This window comes from Rhinoderma darwinii, chromosome 5 (genome assembly GCF_050947455.1).
Source record: "Rhinoderma darwinii isolate aRhiDar2 chromosome 5, aRhiDar2.hap1, whole genome shotgun sequence".
Taxonomy (NCBI): Eukaryota; Metazoa; Chordata; class Amphibia; order Anura; family Rhinodermatidae; genus Rhinoderma; species Rhinoderma darwinii.
Window position 1 is genome coordinate 269,846,809 of NC_134691.1, and position 18,323 is coordinate 269,865,131.

At 40.6% G+C, this 18,323-nt stretch overlaps 1 protein-coding gene across 1 annotated transcript in view; it reads left to right on the top strand.

Annotated features, from left to right (window-relative positions):
* The window catches only part of LOC142652591 (uncharacterized), a 106,507-nt gene that overhangs the window by 17,900 nt on the left and 70,284 nt on the right, over positions 1-18,323 (top strand). Inside the window, exons 4-9 of the mRNA XM_075828246.1 lie at positions 1,006-1,095; positions 4,191-4,415; positions 14,092-14,205; positions 14,495-14,515; positions 14,648-14,668; positions 15,387-15,431. Of these exons, the coding sequence (XP_075684361.1) occupies positions 1,006-1,095; positions 4,191-4,415; positions 14,092-14,205; positions 14,495-14,515; positions 14,648-14,668; positions 15,387-15,431 (516 nt within the window). The remainder of the gene's footprint in view (positions 1-1,005; positions 1,096-4,190; positions 4,416-14,091; positions 14,206-14,494; positions 14,516-14,647; positions 14,669-15,386; positions 15,432-18,323) is intronic.

Sequence of the window (18,323 nt, forward strand, 5' to 3'; positions counted from 1 at the left end):
AGCACAAATAATTAGCAATAATGAAACAGTTAAGCACAAAACACCAAAAAAATTTTTATTACCTGCTTTATGCCCAACTTCATCAGATATCTTGTGAATTTGTTTTCATTGGGGGTGTCCCTGTGTTCCCTATCACAGGATTATTTACAGAGGGGTGTCCCTGTATTTATATGTTTATTTCTACTGGGGGTGGCCCTGATCTGAAGGTTTTACCTCTGGTGATCATACTCTGCTGGCCATCTTGCAGATGGGATTTCCTGTTGGGTCATTGAGTCTAATTGCTGGTACTTCTATAGCTTGCGAGCATTGAGCACCTTGTGTGATCCAGCTTACCTCCTTCTTCTCTTGCTCTGTGATTCAGGTTGATGGCGTGGTTGACGTGTCTTTCAAATTTCTGCACAAGTGCACGCCATGTTTGGCGGGCATTTCAAGTTACTGTGCTGGTGCATGCCGATTATTCGCGTGCGTTTCAATGACTGCACATGTGCACTCTGTTCCAGCTGATCCGGGAGCATTTATTATTAAAGGGTAGCTAAACTTTTAAAAAACTTTTGAGATGTCATGGTGATATGCCGGAAGTTTTGATCGGTGGGGGTGCTCGGATGAGGTCTCTGCCTCTTAGTTTCTGATTGGCTTTCCTCAGTGTAAAAGCTTTCTATTGAGCCTGCGCACTGCTCCAAGGAAAGCCGATCAGAAGCGAAGTGGCTCAGCACTCACCCGAGCGCTTTTGAAGCTTCGTTTTAGTGATTGGTGGGGGTTGCAGTGCTCGGATCCCCACCGATCAAAACTTCTGACATGTCACTATGATGCTCCAAAAGTTTTTAAAAGTTTAGTTACCCTTCAAGTGGGTGTGTTAATTAATCCCCGCACTACTTTAACCCTTTGATTATGGTGACTATGTCACAGTGTGCCTGAGGCAGTAGAGCTAAAATGGCATCAAGCTGCGTCTAAACCTCATAGGACTTTATTAGTCCTGTTATGTGCTTGCTTATATTTTTTAAACAGAGAGAGGGCAAGAGAAAGAGGAAATCAAGGCATTGTCTGTGCCGTCGCTATGAGCAACCATTAGACAAAGAAAAAGTCTACTCAAAAGAGGTGCAGCTCATGGATTCAACCCCTCCCGGAGGGATTTACTTTAGATATCTGTACTACTTGTAATATCCCACCAGACCCATCACAAAAATGAAGCCAAAGATTTCTTCTTTTGGCTGAAAAATCAAATGTCCACATCCATGAAAACAAAAAAGAGATTCGGACGTCAGTCTAGCAGACATACATAAGAGGAGCAGAGTTTCTACTGCAACTTCTTCTTTATCTGGGTCTGATCTATCTGAGCGAGAGATTGAAAGTGGAGTGTCTGAAGATAATTTGTAATTCAGAAGAGAAAACTCAGATAACTTGATTAAACTTGTTAAGAACAGCATTGAAGTTAAGAAAGAGAATAATTCCCACCAAGATAAAGAAAATTTATTTTCCCAGGAAAAAATCATGTGTTTTACCAGGTTTAAATTCAATTCTGTAGAGAGAGTGGAAAAATAATCTGACAAGGTCATAGACCTGGCTACTCATTTCAAAGCAGCGTATAGAACAGACCCTTCAGAATCTGATAGGTGGGACTTACCGGGGAGAGTTGATCCAGCTGTCGCTGAACTTCCAAGGTGCAGTTTTTCCCTGCAGATGAATCAACTCTCCTATGAGACACAATGGACCGCAAGGCAGACACCTTCTTAAAAAGGTCTTATGCCGCTTCGGCTTCTTTATGCAAAGCTTCTGTTGCTACAGTTTCAGTCGCAAGAGCACTACGTATCTGACTTAGCCAGCTTGGATAAGAAATTCAGGATGGAGTCCCAGAGAAGACCTTTTGGAGCAAGTGTCTTCTTTAAAACTGAATATAGAATTCTTATGTGACTTTCCCCTTGATGTCTAACGTATCTTATATAAAAACGTGGCTTTTTGTAATATAGACAGAGGAGCTATTTGGCTAAAACCTTGGACTAGTGACTCTAATTCTAAGACTAATCTATGTACTTTGCCCTTTTAGCCAGGATGATTTTTGGCTTGGAGTTCGACAGAATATTAGAAGCAAATAAGACGGAAAGGGTCAGGTCTTTCCCCAGACATTCAAAAGAAATATATTCCGGTCCTTTTGCCCAAGCTGTCTGTTCAGATGTAAAATATATGCAGGACCAGACAGACAGAGGTTTTGGAACAGAAAGAAAAAAGTCAAAGGCAAAAAAAAGTTAGGAAGAAACTTCCCTACTAAAGTGGAATTCTGACACAAGAAAAGATGCTCTTCCAGTGACAGCAAGATTGCTAAAATATTTTAGTCTGGTAAAATTCTACTTCCAGCAGATTGGTGCGGCAAATTATAAATGAGGACTTTGTCCTTGAATTTATAACATCTATAAGATCATTTTCTCTTGAATCAAGAAAATCCAATTATATTAGGATTATTTGAAGAGTTCCAGAGAAAAAATGTTCTAGAGCCAGTACCCCTTTCGCAACACAATACAATGATTTACTCCCGAGTTTTTCAAGTTTCAAAGCCACACGAAACTTGGAGACTGCTTATAGACTTAAGATATTTAAACCATTGTCTATTAAGGAAAAAAATCTAATTGGACACAATTTGCTTAGTAGCTACAGTTCTACAAAAAAAGGACGTGATGGCATCTCTGGATTTAAAGGATGCATATTTGCACATCCTCATTTATCTAACTTCGAGAAAATTAATACAAGTGGCCTTCCAGCAAAATACAGTTTTCCATCTCCAGTTCACGGCGATGCCCTTTGATCTTTCCTCAGCTCCTCGGGGGTTTACGAAGGTGACAGTAGTTCTTGCAGCAGGCCTTCATTTTCAAAGCATTTTTATAGTCTCATATTTAGACAAATGGTTGATAAAAGCGTCATTCCTAGAAGTTTTTTTGCAATAACGTCACCAGGAGGTCTTTCACCTCCAGAGGAATCTTTTCTTATCCATCAGATCTGCAATGAAAATTCTAGGTCTCCTGACCATATTTATAAATGCAGTTTCTAGGGCACAGGCCCATATCAGAGAGGTTGGAATCTTGGGCCAAAGGGCTCTGGTCCACTAAGGACCATACACTATCCTCAAATCTCAAAAAACTTAAAGCAGTAAGGATTGTTCTAACAGAGTTTCAGATTATACTGAAGGGGAAAGTTGTTACGATTCATTCAAACAATGCATCCACTGTCTACTACTTGAACAAAGAAGGAGGAGCCAGGACTGTCCATTTGCCAGCACAATGCAAAAAAATCATAACCTGGGCGGCAGACAATCTTCTGTGTAACGTCTATGGCCGCGGCCCTCATTCTGACTTACTCTCTGACGGCCGTGGCCATGGACGTGTGAGTGCTCGGCGGCATCTCCCTCCTGAGAGACGCCAGCACTCACTTCCTGGTTCTGTGACTGTCTCTCGCAGGGTGTGCGCGCCCGAGCGTGCACGGCCTTAAAGAGCCAGTGCGCGCATAATTGCAGGAAGTCTGCAATCAGTCCAGAATGCTGCTGGACTATAAAAAGGGCTCTGCCCTCTTGATCTTTGCCTGAGCGTTGTTGTGTACCTAAAGTTTGTCTTGAAAATGGTCTCCTAGTGTTTTCCAGTTCCCAGTGTTACCCGTTCCTGCTGCCTGTATCCTGTATCCCATGCTACCGTGCCTCTGTGCCATCTAGAGTTCAAGTCGAGTTGTGTCTTCCGCTGCCTCTACTGCGTCACACCCCGCCGGGTGTCGGTCTATTGCCGGAGCCTTATCTTCAGCCAGAATCACTGCTACTGTCTACATTGCCTCAGGTACCCTTCCTGGACTATAGACTTTGTATTGTACCTGTTTGGCAGCTGCTATTCTGCTACGCGGTACGACCCAGTGGGTTCACACCCCGCGCCGTGACATTCTGGACCTCAGAGCAGTCCACATAAAAGGCCACAAAAACATACAAGCAGCTGGAGTCCTGAATCCTGCAGATTTGGAGTTAAATCCCATCTTTTTCTAGGAGATTATAACAAGATGGAGGAAGCCAAAAATTTATCTCTATGCAACCCGTGAAAATTCCAAGCTGGATCTATTTTGTTTTCTTCTAACCGAGGATCGGCCTTTTGAGTCAACACATTTTCATGAGTTTTGGCCAAGATAAGAGCAGATCATCCATCAGTCATTTATATCACTCCCTACAGACCCAGAAGCGTCTGTTTTCCCAAGTTGTTGAGGCTTTCAAGGGCAGAATTCTGGAGACTACTGATACTCAAGGACCAGCTGCTTCAGAAGGGATTTCTGAACCCTCATCTCCACAAGATGAGAGATCTAATTTAACTATTTTAGACTTTTCTGATGAAGTTGTCAATACTTTGTTAGCAGCCAGAAAACCTACTACTACATTAGTTTACACCAGCATCACTACTGTAAGTTTTCCACCTGGTGCCTAGAGAAAGACTCTTCCAACCCTGGAGTACCTCAGATTCTTCAGTTTCTTCAGGATAGTTTCCATAAAGGTCTAAAAGTGAATACGTCTCGGCAATTAACTCAATGTTTCAGGGGACGTTTACATCTCAGACCAATGATTAAACATCTAGTTCTCATCTGGGACTTGACTTTGGTCCTTAATGAACTTATAAATAAGAGCCATTAGAACCAGTGAGTTTTAAATTCCTCTCTTGGAAGGCTCTTTTCCTAGTGGCAGTAACATCAGCCAAGAGACTTTGAGAGCTTCAAGCGTTGTCATGCAAGGAGCTTTATCTGCGGTTCCTTCCAGAGGATGTTGACATACACACATTACCATCGTTTCTACCAAAAGTTCCGACTTCAGCTAACATCAATAAATTTATTTTCCAGTTTCCTCATCAGATTCGGAAGATTTTTCATATATAAATCTGCATCTGGTAGATGTTAAAAGAGCACTTTATCTCCAGAGAACAGAGATTTCCTGAAATGCAGAAATTTTATTTCTGCAATACCAAGGGCCAAGGAAAGGCCAAAAGGCAGCTAAAATTTCATTAGCTAGTTGGATAAAGTCAACAATTTCTCTGAAAGATCTTGATCCATATTCAGTCCTCAAAGCACATTCAGCAGGGTCCGTATCAACCTCATAGGCCGAGAGAGTGTCTGCTCATTACATGACATCTGCAGTGCAGCATCCTGGTCTTGACCGTGTTGTTTATCAAGCATTATAGTCTTGAAATCCAGTCCTCCGAGATCTCAGTCTTCCGCACGGGAGTCATAAATGCAGCTGTATTAACATAACCCCCCTTTCCCTGTTGTCGCTATTCAGTTTATTTCAGTGCTGCCATAGGACGGAAAGGAAAGCTAAAATTTAACTGACTTGTAATTTTCCTTTCCTTGAGTCTGAAGGCAGCACAATATCCCTCGTAATAAATTGTAATTGCATTATTTTATTTCACAATTTTGGTGTTTTGTGTTTAACTGTTATACTGTGCTATGCTTCCCGATTGTTTAATCTTTATTGCTTGTTAAGTGGGCTTGTCCTAGGGCTAATTACTTACAGGTAAGACAAATTTTAGATTTTTATTTACTGCGTACACTTTTTTTTTTGTATAAATTTTACTTCATTTTATTTCGTTATTTTTTAGTACCACTAGTGGACTTCACAAAGCAGTTGATTGCTGATATAATATTTTGGTATACTTAGTAAAGCAAAGCACTATTGCCTGTCAGTGTAAAACTGCACGGCCTAACAGGCATACAGCCATAGAAATCCTGGGGGTCTTTAATAGTCCCTAAGCAACATGGCAACCTATTAGCGTCCCCCAATCATGTTGCTGGGAGGGGGAATTGGATGAGTGAGGGAGCCCCCTCCCTCTGTGTAACTCTGATCTAGGCCAATGCAGTGGGATGTCGTCTGTACATTCATCTACTTCGGATAGCAGGGCATAGCTACTGTGCCCGCGCTATTCAATACACGAAACTGTGCGCTCATTTGCGGAAATGTACAGCTAAAATGGACATACATGGAATTTATTCCGCACAGTGAACACTTTTAAAAAAAAACTGCTGAATTTGTTGTTTTTTAATCACTCCGCCTCACAAAAAAATGAAATAAAAAGTGATCAAAAAGTTGCATGTACTCCGAAAAAGTAACAATATAGACTACAGCTCGCCTCACAAAAACAAGCTCTCACACCGCTCCATTGACAGAGAAATAATAAAAAATCATGGGTCTCAGAATGTGGCCACACAAATTAAAAAATTTTTGTAACAAAGTTTTTATTTTGTAAAAGTAGTAAAACATAAAAACAACTATATAAATTTGGTATTTTTGTAATCATATTGACCTGCAGAATTAAGGAAAGATGTCATTTTTACCGCTCGGGGAACATTGTAAGATCGAAACCCCCAAAAAATTTAGGAATTGCTGTATTTTCCCCATTTTAGCCCACAAAATAACTTTTAAAAGTTTCTCAGTTCATTATATGGTAAAATAAATGATAATGTAAAAATATATTATTCGTCTGGCAAAAAACAAGCCCTCATATGCCTGTCAACGGAAAAATAAAAAAGTTATGGTTCTTGAAAAGGAAAACAAAAAGAAAAAAATTCAAACTGGCTTCAGCGGGAAGGGACTAAAAACATATTCCAAGAGTGAAGCAAAAAAAATTAATTTACAGGAGCCCATTGTTGTAAATAAGAATGAAGAATCTAATCACTAGTAGTAGACATCCCTCAGTATATGGGTGCCCATACATGAAGCGGCCGCAGTTTTGGCCCTGCAGCTTAAAAAGGTGAGGCATATGGTTTCAATGTGCTTCACCTGTTAAAATGTATTTTCAAAGAACAAATCACAAAACCGGGGCTATTCGTGTTAAGACTGTATGTGGTTTTGCAAAACAGCACACTACCTCACGCTGCTGCTGCGTATACAGGCATCCTTATGCAAAACAAATTGATCCCCTCTGCCCCATATCTACAGCTGCATGTGCAGATTACCATTTAGATAACAGATTTACCAAATTAGTGTTTAGTTGATTAAATTGTTCTTTTAAAGTTTAGCTTTACATACTGTATGAGCATTATTTTACCATTTAAAGATATATAGTATGACCAATGTTCACTATAACTTGCACAGCTTCGCAGCCACAAAGCTTAAAAACTGCTCGTTCAGGGAAAATCTGCACCCTCACACACTCCAGGAGCACCCCCATAGTGATGTGCGATGCCTGACCATAAAGAGGTGTGCAGCTTTTAAGTCACAGATGCACAGTTCTCTATGATCAGTGCAGAGCAGTTTAGAGAACCTGAGATTAGGGTTCAACTTCCTGTCACATGGACAAAGCTGGAGTCCGGGGAGGTGGGTAAATCCCTGGACACCATTTCAGTGCCCTAGATACCCGTGAATGTTACCATCAACCCATTTACTGCCCTAGCTTTTTCAGGGATGCAGACCTTAACCTAGGGCAGTTAAGGGAACTGCCCTAGACCTCCAGAGATGCAGATATGAACCCATTCACTACACTAGACCTCCAAGGAGGCACAAATTTACCAATCAACTGCTTTAAACCACAAGGAAGTTACTATAAACTCCCTTGCTGTCTTAGACCACTAGAGATGTTGCCATTTTATCCCCTTCAATATCCTAGACCCCCCCAAGGAAGTGGGCAGTCATCCCTTCACTATCCTAAACCACCACTTAAAGAGGCTCTGTCACCAGATTTTGAAACCCCTATCTGCTATTGCAGCAGATAGGCGCTGCAATGTAGATTACAGTAACGTTTTTATTTTTAAAAAACGAGCATTTTTGGCCAAGTTTTGACCATTTTTGTATTTATGCAAATGAGGCTTGCAAAAGTACAACTGGGCGTGTTTAAAGTAAAAGTCCAAGTGGGCGTGTATTATGTGTGTTACATCTGGGCGTGTTTACTACTTTTACTAGCTGGGCGTTCTGACGAGAAGTATCATCCACTTCTCTTCAGAACGCCCAGCTTCTGGCAGTGCAGACACAGCCGTGTTCTCGAGAGATCACGCTGTGTCGTCACTCACAGGTCCTGCATCGTGTCGGACGAGCGAGGACACATCGGCACCAGAGGCTACAGTTGATTCTGCAGCAGCATCGGCGTTTGCAGGTAAGTCGATGTAGCAATTACCTGCAAACGCTGATGCTGCTGCAGAATCAACTGTAGCCTCTGGTGCCGATGTGGCCGACACGATGCAGGACCTGGGGCAGGAAGTGAGTGACGTCACAGCGTGATCTCTCGAGAACACGGCTGTGTCTGCACTGCCAGAAGCTGGGCGTTCTGAAGAGAAGTGGATGATACTTCTCGTCAGAACGCCCAGCTAGTAAAAGTAGTAAAAACGCCCCGATGTACGCACATAATACACGCCCACTTGGACTTTTACTTTAAACACGCCCACTTGGACTTTTGCAAGCCTCATTTGCATAAATACAAAAATGGTCATAACTTGGCCAAAAATGCTCGTTTTTTTAAAATAAAAACGTTACTGTAATCTACATTGCAGCGCCTATCTGCTGCAATAGCACATAGGGGTTGCAAAATCTGGTGACAGAGCCTCTTTAACTACCTTAGAACACTAGGGCTGTTGGTAACAAACCTTTCACTACCACAGAGATGTTGCATACCCAGGGATGCTACCATTAATTCATTCACTTTGCAACCAGGGATGTTTGCTTGGGTAAAACTGGGGTGTCCTCTCTCTACTATTCTAGACCATCAGGAAAGCTGGTATTAATTCCTTTACTTCCTTAGACCATTAGAGATATTGGTATTAACACCTCCACTACCCTAGACTTCTACTAATGGTGTTACCATTAGTCCTTAACTACTCTAGACCACCAAAGATATTACTATTGTGTCATTACCCCGATAGACAGACATCTTCTTTTGTTAGAGAGCCCAAAAAGTCTATGGGCTGCCCTGATTTATCTCGACACTGTATATTTTTCTCGAGTTTATTAGTTTCAAGATTCTAGACTCTGTAAACTATTTATCTGGACATCATGTATAACTATATATATATATATATATATATATATATATATATATATATATATATATATATATATATAGAAAAAGAAACTTTGCAGCACTCCAATATGAAAAAAGTGGTGGTTTATTCACTCCAGATACAACAGCAACGTTTCAATCCTACAATCCTTGATAAAGATCCTATTGTAGGATTGAAACGTTGCTGTTGTATCTGGAGTGAATAAACCACCACTTTTTTCATATTGGAGTGCTGCAAAGTTTCTTTTTCTATACATTACATTACGTCCGAGGATCGGGACGTTTTGCTGGGCACCTGATCAACAATTTCTGTGCGAGTGCTGCTGCTTTCTTTTTTGCTATATATATATATATGTATATATACATATATATATATATATATATATATATATATATATATATATATATATATATATATATATATATATATATATATTATATATAGCTTGATATCATGTAATATTGTGTATCTGGCTCCTGTATCGCAAATTATTTTGTTGCTACATTGTAAAAAAAAAAACAAGGATTAAAAAAAATAGATAAATACTCAGTTTGTTAGACCTCAAACAGTCATATAGTGTGTTGTCGACTCCAGGTGATGAAGTATATCCAGGGAAAACACAGCTTAGTCGCTTGTTTTGCTCACTCTCTACCTTCAGCTTTCATGGTGGATATGTCAGTTGTCAATTCATGATGTCGCCTCGTCGGGTAGAGTTTTCAAATTCGACTTTTTCCCAATTTTAGAAAGTATATCACATGGTCGTCTGCTAAGCGATTACCTGCACCCAACACGTCGTCATCACAATTTCATCAGGTGTATGGCTGCATGACCTGTCATTGATATTTAAACCCTCTCCTCATTTAACATTTGTTACACATCGCTACAGTACAATCTCAGTGGCGGATTAAGTAGACCATGGGCCCTGGGCTGTTACACAAACTTGGGCCCCCCTTCCTCACCGCCGCCCTGCCGCACCGTAACTATTTTTAACACTACTTTTTGGGGCAAGCATTAACAGTGTTACGATTCCCCTTGTCACAGCGCGGTGTCCCTACATACTGACAGTATCACACTGTGCAGGGACACATCCTCCTGACAAGGGGAATTGTCTATCAGTCCTGGACTGCAGAAAGACTTTTTGTGAAATACAAGGATTTCCTATAATAAACATGTCAGGAGAGGTGACAGATTCTCTATAAATCTAGTGACTCACAGGGGACGACGTAGTTTTTTTCCTCTTCTCCATCCAGTCCAGACTTCATGACGACTTTTCCCGGCCATGACCCATTTCTGCAGAATTTGCCACTCAGATGTCTTTGGCTCCTCACTTTTCCAACATTTCCACACCTATAAACAAAGATAATATTATCATGGTGCCACATACTGTGCCCCTAAATATAATAGCACCAAACACTGCGCCCCTGAATAAAATAGTACAAACACTGTGCCCCTAAATATTATAGCACCATAGACTGCGCCCCTGAATATAATTGTGCCAAACACTGTAGATAGCACCACACACAGCCCCCTGTAAATAGCGCTACACAGTCCTCCCCCTCTGTAAATAGCGTCACATAGCCCTCCCCCTCTTGTATATAGTGCTACACAGCAATCCCCCTTAGATATAGTGATACACAGCGCTCCATTCTATATAGTGCTATACAACAATCCCCCCTTGTATATTGTGCTACACAGCGTCTCCCCCCTTGGACCTGCAGCTCTTGTAATTGCTCAGTATAATGTCCCCCATAGCTGCCCCCACAGTATATTGCCGCCCATAGCTGCCCCCACAGTATAATGCCCTTCATAGCTGCCTCTACACAGTATAATGCCTCCATAGCTGCGACACAGTATAATGCCTCCATAGCTGCCCCCACAGTATAATGCCCCATAGCTGCGACACAGTATAATGCCCCCATAGCTGCGACACAGTATAATGCCTCCATAGCCGCAACACAGTATAATATCCCCATAGCTGCGACACAGCATAATGCCCCATAGCTGACACAGCATAATGCCCCATAGCCGACACAGTATAATGCCCCATAGCATAATGCCCCATAGCTGACACAGCATAATGCCCCATAGCCGACACAGTATAATGCCCCATAGCCAACACAGTAAAATGCCCCATAGCCGACACAGTATAATGCCCCATAGCTGACACAGTAAAATGCCCCATAGCCGACACAGTATAATGCCCCATAGCTGACACAGCATAATGCCCCATAGCTGACACAGCATAATGCCCCATAGCTGACACAGTATAATGCCCCATAGCCAACACAGTATAATGCCCCATAGCCGACACAGTATAACGCCCCATAGCTGACACAGTATAATGCCCCATAGCTGACACAGCATAATGCCCCATATGTACGTACCTAATAAAAAAGAAAACATAATTGCTTACCTATCCCGGTTCCCACGACGGTGGGGGATGCGATGCTTCTCCTCCTCTGCACTGTGCTGTGCTGTGAGTGACTCCGTGCAGACAGGCGCGATGACGTCACTACATCGCGCCTGCCTGCACCGAGCCGCTCACGGCAGAGTGAATGCTGGAGCGAGGCTCCAGCATTCAACCCAACTGAATCTGCGTCCTGCGGACGCAGATTCAGTCGGAAGCAGGCAGCGCGGTAGCGCTGCATAGTTTTTTCAGTTTGTGTGCGGTTCGGGCCGCGATGGGCCCCCTGGCAGCCTCGGGCCCCGATGGGCCCCCTGGCAGCCTCAGGCCCCGGGCGACCGCCCGAAACGCCCACATTATAATCCGCCATTGTACAATCTATTTTCACAACAGACAATCTTATTGTAAGGGTATTTAAAACTGTTAAAATATGTCCTAAAACATTTAGTTGAATCTATACACACGATAATAAAAAATGTGCCCAACAAGTAACCAACTACTGGGCACCAACTTCTTGTGGCTTATCACCGTATTACTAAATGTCTATCTTCAACCCATTAATAAAACTGTTCATAAAGTGGAGTTAAAAACTTCTCAGCTGCTAAGTAATACATGGTAATACTGGATTGTATCAGATAGAGAACATTCTAGTATAAACCCATAAACTACCAGAGAGTAGAAGAAACTACCTACTGAACTTGTGACATGTGACAGATTATGACTATAGCATAATTCTTATTATAAGAATTCTTGTTCCAGACCGAAAACCTATCAGTCACATTAGCGTAACTAGTAAAGCATACAACTCCTACTTGCACCTGCTTTGGAAAGTCTTGCACACAGATTACACAATCATGTGGTTGTTGCTAAATTTTATAAAAGCCTCAATAGAGTACATCATTTGCTAGTAGGCAATCTTCCAAGTCCCCTGGCTGAGAAAGTCATTCCTGGGCTCTTTTCCATAGCCAATTATGGTGATGTCCTCTCTGTCTTTACAACATAAAGTAAAAAAGTGTAATATTATATTATACAGTACTATTACTATTATACTATACAATATACTGCATTGTGTTTTGTTCTTGCACTGAAACCTTTGTTATACTGTATGTGTTATATATCATTTCCTTTTAGGGGAAAAGCTATCATTTATGGTTAACTTCTGATTAACATTGTGTCATGTCCTGCAGTGTCACACAGGAAAATACTATTAAAAAATATGCATCCACTTGCCAGTAATTGCACATAGTAATAAAATTGTGTTCCCTTCCATATATCTATCAGAATATACTAGTATACTTGGGTTAAGGAGAGGTTATGTTATTCTACATAGATAGATGATGGTACCTGGCAAGAGAACGTTTGGAGGTGGTAGTAATTGTAATTAGTACTTTTAATTTCAAAATGTTTCTTAATTCCGAAGGTAATTTATAAGGTCAGAATTGCTGAATTAACATATAATGCCATAATAATGTACTTGTAAACCCAGATATGATGAGGTTATTAACGAGAAACCAATATAAGGTTGGATTCAGGCGGAGAACAAATGGAGAGGTGCCCATGCATGTGCGTGGGTCTCTCCATTCACTTTTATGGGAGTTACCTTGTCGCTGTATTTACACTTTTAACAAGGGGGATGCTTTCACTGTTGTATACTGTTTTATTTTTATATTAGTTTAGCTGTGACAAATTAAACTTGCTTCATTTGTATGCAATATTTTATTCAGGGTGCACTGTCCAGGAGGGGAGGTAAGAATTTCACCTCAGTTCATCCTTCCTTCAATGCAGGGGGCAGAATTTTGGCAGACATATAGTGCATCCATGCATTTTCCCATCCCAACCTGGGGAGAGGGGGATAGTGGATGCCATTTCCTTTTTGCTGTTCCTCTGATTTTAATATACCTTTTTTGGAACCTATATGAGAAAAAGTTAAAATATTCTACATATTTCTTTCTACGTTAAAGGAGACGTTTCTAAATGGACTGTGTGGAAACCTACTTCTGTAAAGCAGATGAAACAAACCAATTTTTTCAAACATGGTTTATATTTACTCTCCTCAGACGCATCAGTATTTTTGAGACTGCTAGAGGGACGCGACCTGGGGCTTCCCTGCACGAAATTCATACCCTCGCATGTTCCTTAGACTACACTCCCCCCCCCCCCCCCAGATTTAGTTCTAGCAAATGTAATAGTGACACAGTGGGTCCACGCTCCCGCCTCAAGACCTGACCATGATAGCTCATTTATACATAACTATATGCTACATTGTTTATAACCAATGTACAGAAATGATTGACTGCACTTATTTCCTTGATATGTTTTTTCTCTTTGCTACTACAATCAACACAAGCAGGGGCGTAACTATAGGGAGCACAGAGGTTGCAGTTTCACGTGGGCCCTGGATTCTGAAAGGGCCCAAAAAGTCCCTCTGCCCAATTTGGGGAGACCAGTTCCATAAATTACATGTGATAATTGGGGGGTCCTGCTAAAGATTTTGCATTAAGCCCAAGAACTTAAAGTTACACATTTAGAACACAAGTGACACACGTTTCTTTATGTTATTGTTTGCTTTTAACAAATAAAAAAATGACTATAAAAACATTAAAAAAAAAAAAAAAAAAGAATTATGATAGGTAACAATATCTGTGAAAAGCACCAAATTCTGAAAATGTTCTTTTGCTAACATTGTTAATTCCTAATAGGGTGATCGCTTGGTTGATATTGCCACAGATTCCAGATACAGTCACAGTTTAAAACCTACTATACAAAGCCCTGAAGGCCATCACGCTACAGTGAAACGCATTTTAAGTCAAATGGTAAGTCTCGTGAATTTGTGGGAGACAGGTCAATGTAGGAATTACTTGATAAGGTTATAATGTAGGTTCTAAAAAAAACTGTAAGGCTGGAGTAGGCGGGCAGTCACCCATGTGTGATGTCACCATCTGAATATACTGCAGCTATTCAGCCCTGGCATCATATCCAAAATGACTATCCTACTAGATAGTCGGTTTAATGGTAGTAGTAGTTGTGGTAATAACATATTTTATGTTGCTTCACATATTTATATGTTTCTTTGTGTTCATTTCACTCTCTTCTTTTTTGAAGATGGAAGATTCACAGACCATGGTATGTTCCATTTAATGTTATCTTATACAGTATGTTTGTGTTGTACTGGTTAGGTATTTAACTTGATTTTGAAGACATTATATGATTGAAATTTTACATAGAAATTCATAAACATATATTTTTATTTTATAGTGCTGTGCCTATGAATGCCAGGTAAGAATCAACATTGATTTTTATAATATGCAAACACATTGGTCTGAGGCCCTTGTATGTCGTTTTTGGGCAATTGGTAGATACCATTGTGCATCAAAGATTGCTAGGGCTTATGGAGTCTCCATTCACAGTAGCACTAGAGAAGGTACCAGTTGAATTGCTGTTCTGGAGCCGGCAGCATACACTATAGATATAGTAATTTATCAGTTATACAAGAACCTGGTGATCATAACCTTTTTTTTTTTTCGTGGAGGGTAAAAAAAGGTTGTAAATGGGTTGTTTACAATTAAATATTGATTTACTCTGTAAGATTCTGTATAACATAACAAATTTAGAATTCAAATTATTTAAAAAAAATGTCCCTATGTCTAGATGTTGCTTTTTCATACTTGTTAGGGCGCCCCCTGGTGTTCTTTTAATTCCCTCTCAGAATGTCCACCTAATGTGTTCAATATTGGTGAGAAGTTGTGTCTAGTGCGCTGATCCTTACTGGTTGACCTGCACAATAGCAGGAATTCGGGTGGTGGGACTGAGCTACTCGGCATGTGTGACCGCCAGATTTGATACATAAGGTGGACATTCGTAGAGGGAATAAAAAAACAGCTGAACAATTCCAATTGAAAAATTGTTACATAAATTAATATTTATTTACAGGACAACCCCTTTAATGATTAACACTGAATTATAATTCTTTTAAATAATATGTTTTACTCAACAGGCACTAAGAGGACCACCCGGACCAGCCGGTATTCCTGGAGATCCAGTAAGTATTAGTTTCTGTAAAAAAATATCAGTAGACTTATGAATACCAATAGACATCAGAAGCAAAAGAGAATGCAAAAAATGATAGAGGAGTCTTGTCTCATTTATTAGTGTGTTTTTAGAAAATAGGAATATTGCTTTTGTTTATAGTTGAAACTTAAAATAAATGTGCAAAATCCTTAACCTTTTTGCTGCCAAGAGTTTCTGAACATTTTGCACCTCTGGAAACCAAAATACAAAAACAACATAAATTATACAATATAAAAAATATATATTTTACCCCCATACTTAAATACAGTATTTTGTGAAGTTAGACAAATAGTATATTCTAAAAATGCCCCCCAGCACTCTATGCTCACAGGTGCCTTCATGCAATTTTGCTTCAATCAGTAATCTCCTGCACAAAATGCATAAAAAAGCAGGTCTGCAAATGAAAGTCTAAGGCTGGGTTCACACGACCTATTTTCAGGCGTAATGGAGGCGTTTTACGCCTCGAATTACGCCTGAAAACCCGGCTCCAATACGTCGGCAAACATCTGCCCATTCATTTCAATGGGTTTGCCGATGTTCTGTGCCGACGACCTGTAATTTTACGCGTCGCTCTCAAAAGACGGCGCGTAAAATAACAGCCTCGTCAAAGAAGTGCAGGATACTTCTTGGGACGTAATTGGAGCCGTTTTTCATTGAGAATGAAGAACAGCTCCAAATTACGTCCGTAATGGACGCCTCGCAAAACACGAGTACGAGCAATTACGACTGAAATTCAGGAGCTGTTTTCTCCTGAAAACAGCTCCGTAATTTCAGACGTAAATGCAGTTATCGTGTGCACATATCCTTACGCTGAAAAATAAAAGTACAAGATGTGCAGAGTTCATACATGCTGCTTATACCTATGTCTACATGCACATAACTCCACAAAATGACAAAAAAGGAAAATACTAAGTTTTAATCTGCAAATGTAAAAGAAGTACTGTAACAGCTTGAAAAAACAGGAATTTAACACCTTGAAGTCAGTATACCATCAAACCCTATACGTTTTCTGAAAGCCGACTGAATTTTAAAGGCATAATTAGATGTTTGCTGTCATCAATGCCTTCATGCAAATATGCGTCATACAGTGATTCTTTTACAAAGATTGCATCAAAAGTGCCTTTTAAAAGGAGAAATATTAAAGGGGTTTTCCAGGGAAATAAAAATTCTAGCAAATGACAGTACATCTAGACATAAATAACTTCCCAATATAACTCCTGTTAAAATGTTGCCTGCTTCTGTCTTTTCTCTTCTGTACGCCGCACAGCCGGAAGTTCAATAATTCCTGCATTCCAAATTGTGTGTCGACCCAGGCTCAGGCACATAGTAAACACCTCCCCAACTTCTGTGTCGACGCGTCACAGCAGACGCCATGCTAGTGGGCTTGGCTTGCATTCCTCCTCGTAATGCAAGCCCTGCCGCCCCCTTGCTGCATCTTCCCCCACACTGCTCCATTCTCCCCCGGATTACGTTGCCTACAAGAGAGGGGCAGGGAGAAAGTCTGAACATTGTATGGAGCGGGCAGACATGTATCAAGTGCGAAAGGCAGGAACGTCCACCTAAGGTGTACAGGGCGGGAGACAAATACTTAGGGTATGAGCGAACAAAGACTTAAGATGATGGGGTAGAGATATGGTGGGAGGGTGGCTATTAGACAGAAGATATGATCGCATGCTCATCTTATGGACTACCCCATTACCGGAAGTACGGATGGTCTGATGTCCGGGAACGAGAATTCACTGAACATGGCAGAAATTGAAATATGTGTACTGCAACATGCGGAGAAGAACAAGAAAGAGCTTAGAAATATATTTAAAGATATTTAAGATTTTTTTTTGTTCACTGGAAAACCCCTTTAAATTTCTAGCTGCAATTCTGAGCTCAATAAGAGATTTTCTATCCAGGACATTAGAGTTACATTACTAGCTAGAAAAGCCCTGGCTCGAACGTCTGGCTCACAATTAGCTTTCCAACATGCCAGTTTTAAACCTAATTCACTGTGTTGAAATAAGAATTTTCTAGTGTGCAAACCATCTTACCTGATCCGCTCTTCGGTGCTCCCCGCAGGTCTTTTTTCTATCATTTATTTTTTATTTTAACAGTATAAAACAAAGCGTACCTGGCTAGGGTGGATATACCATCGATAACACAGGATCAATTTAATCACTTCGATGCCCGGATAAAAAGCAAAAAGGTAGAGTAGGCAAGCCCCAAAACAAAAAGCACCAGGACCCGATGGGTACAATGCAGAGTTTTTATTGTAGTAAACAACTGTTATTGAACATTCTGACAGAAGTTTATAATAAACTCTTTAGAGAAGCTAGAGTAATGGAATCAGGTAACACTGCATATATTACAGTAATTCCTAAGAAAAAGGATGGTCAGCGTTACCTGACCTCATAAAGGCCAATTTCGCTGATCAATGTTGACGCTAAGATTTATTCAAGAATATTGGCTGATAGATTGACAAAGATCCTGCCAAGCATCATCCAAAAATTCCAAAATGGTTTCATAAAGGGTAAAAATATTAGGACTATGTTAGGAGTGCTAGATTGGGCCATGGCAAAGCCATCTTCACTACAAAATGTGGCGATAGTCTCCTTTGATGCGGAGAAAGCACTTTGTTAGTGTGGCCTTGCCCTGGCTCAATAAGGTGATGGGGAAAGTGGGCATATCGGGGCAGATTTTGGGAGCAATCAAGGCCATGTACCATCATCCATATGTCCAAGTTGTCAGACAGGGAAAGATATGGCCCCTGTCACTGTTATTACTAAATCTAGCCATTGAACCATTAGCTAGATTTATACTTCAGACTTCACATATAAAAAGTATAAAAGTTGGGGAAGAGAAAGTAAAAATAGCA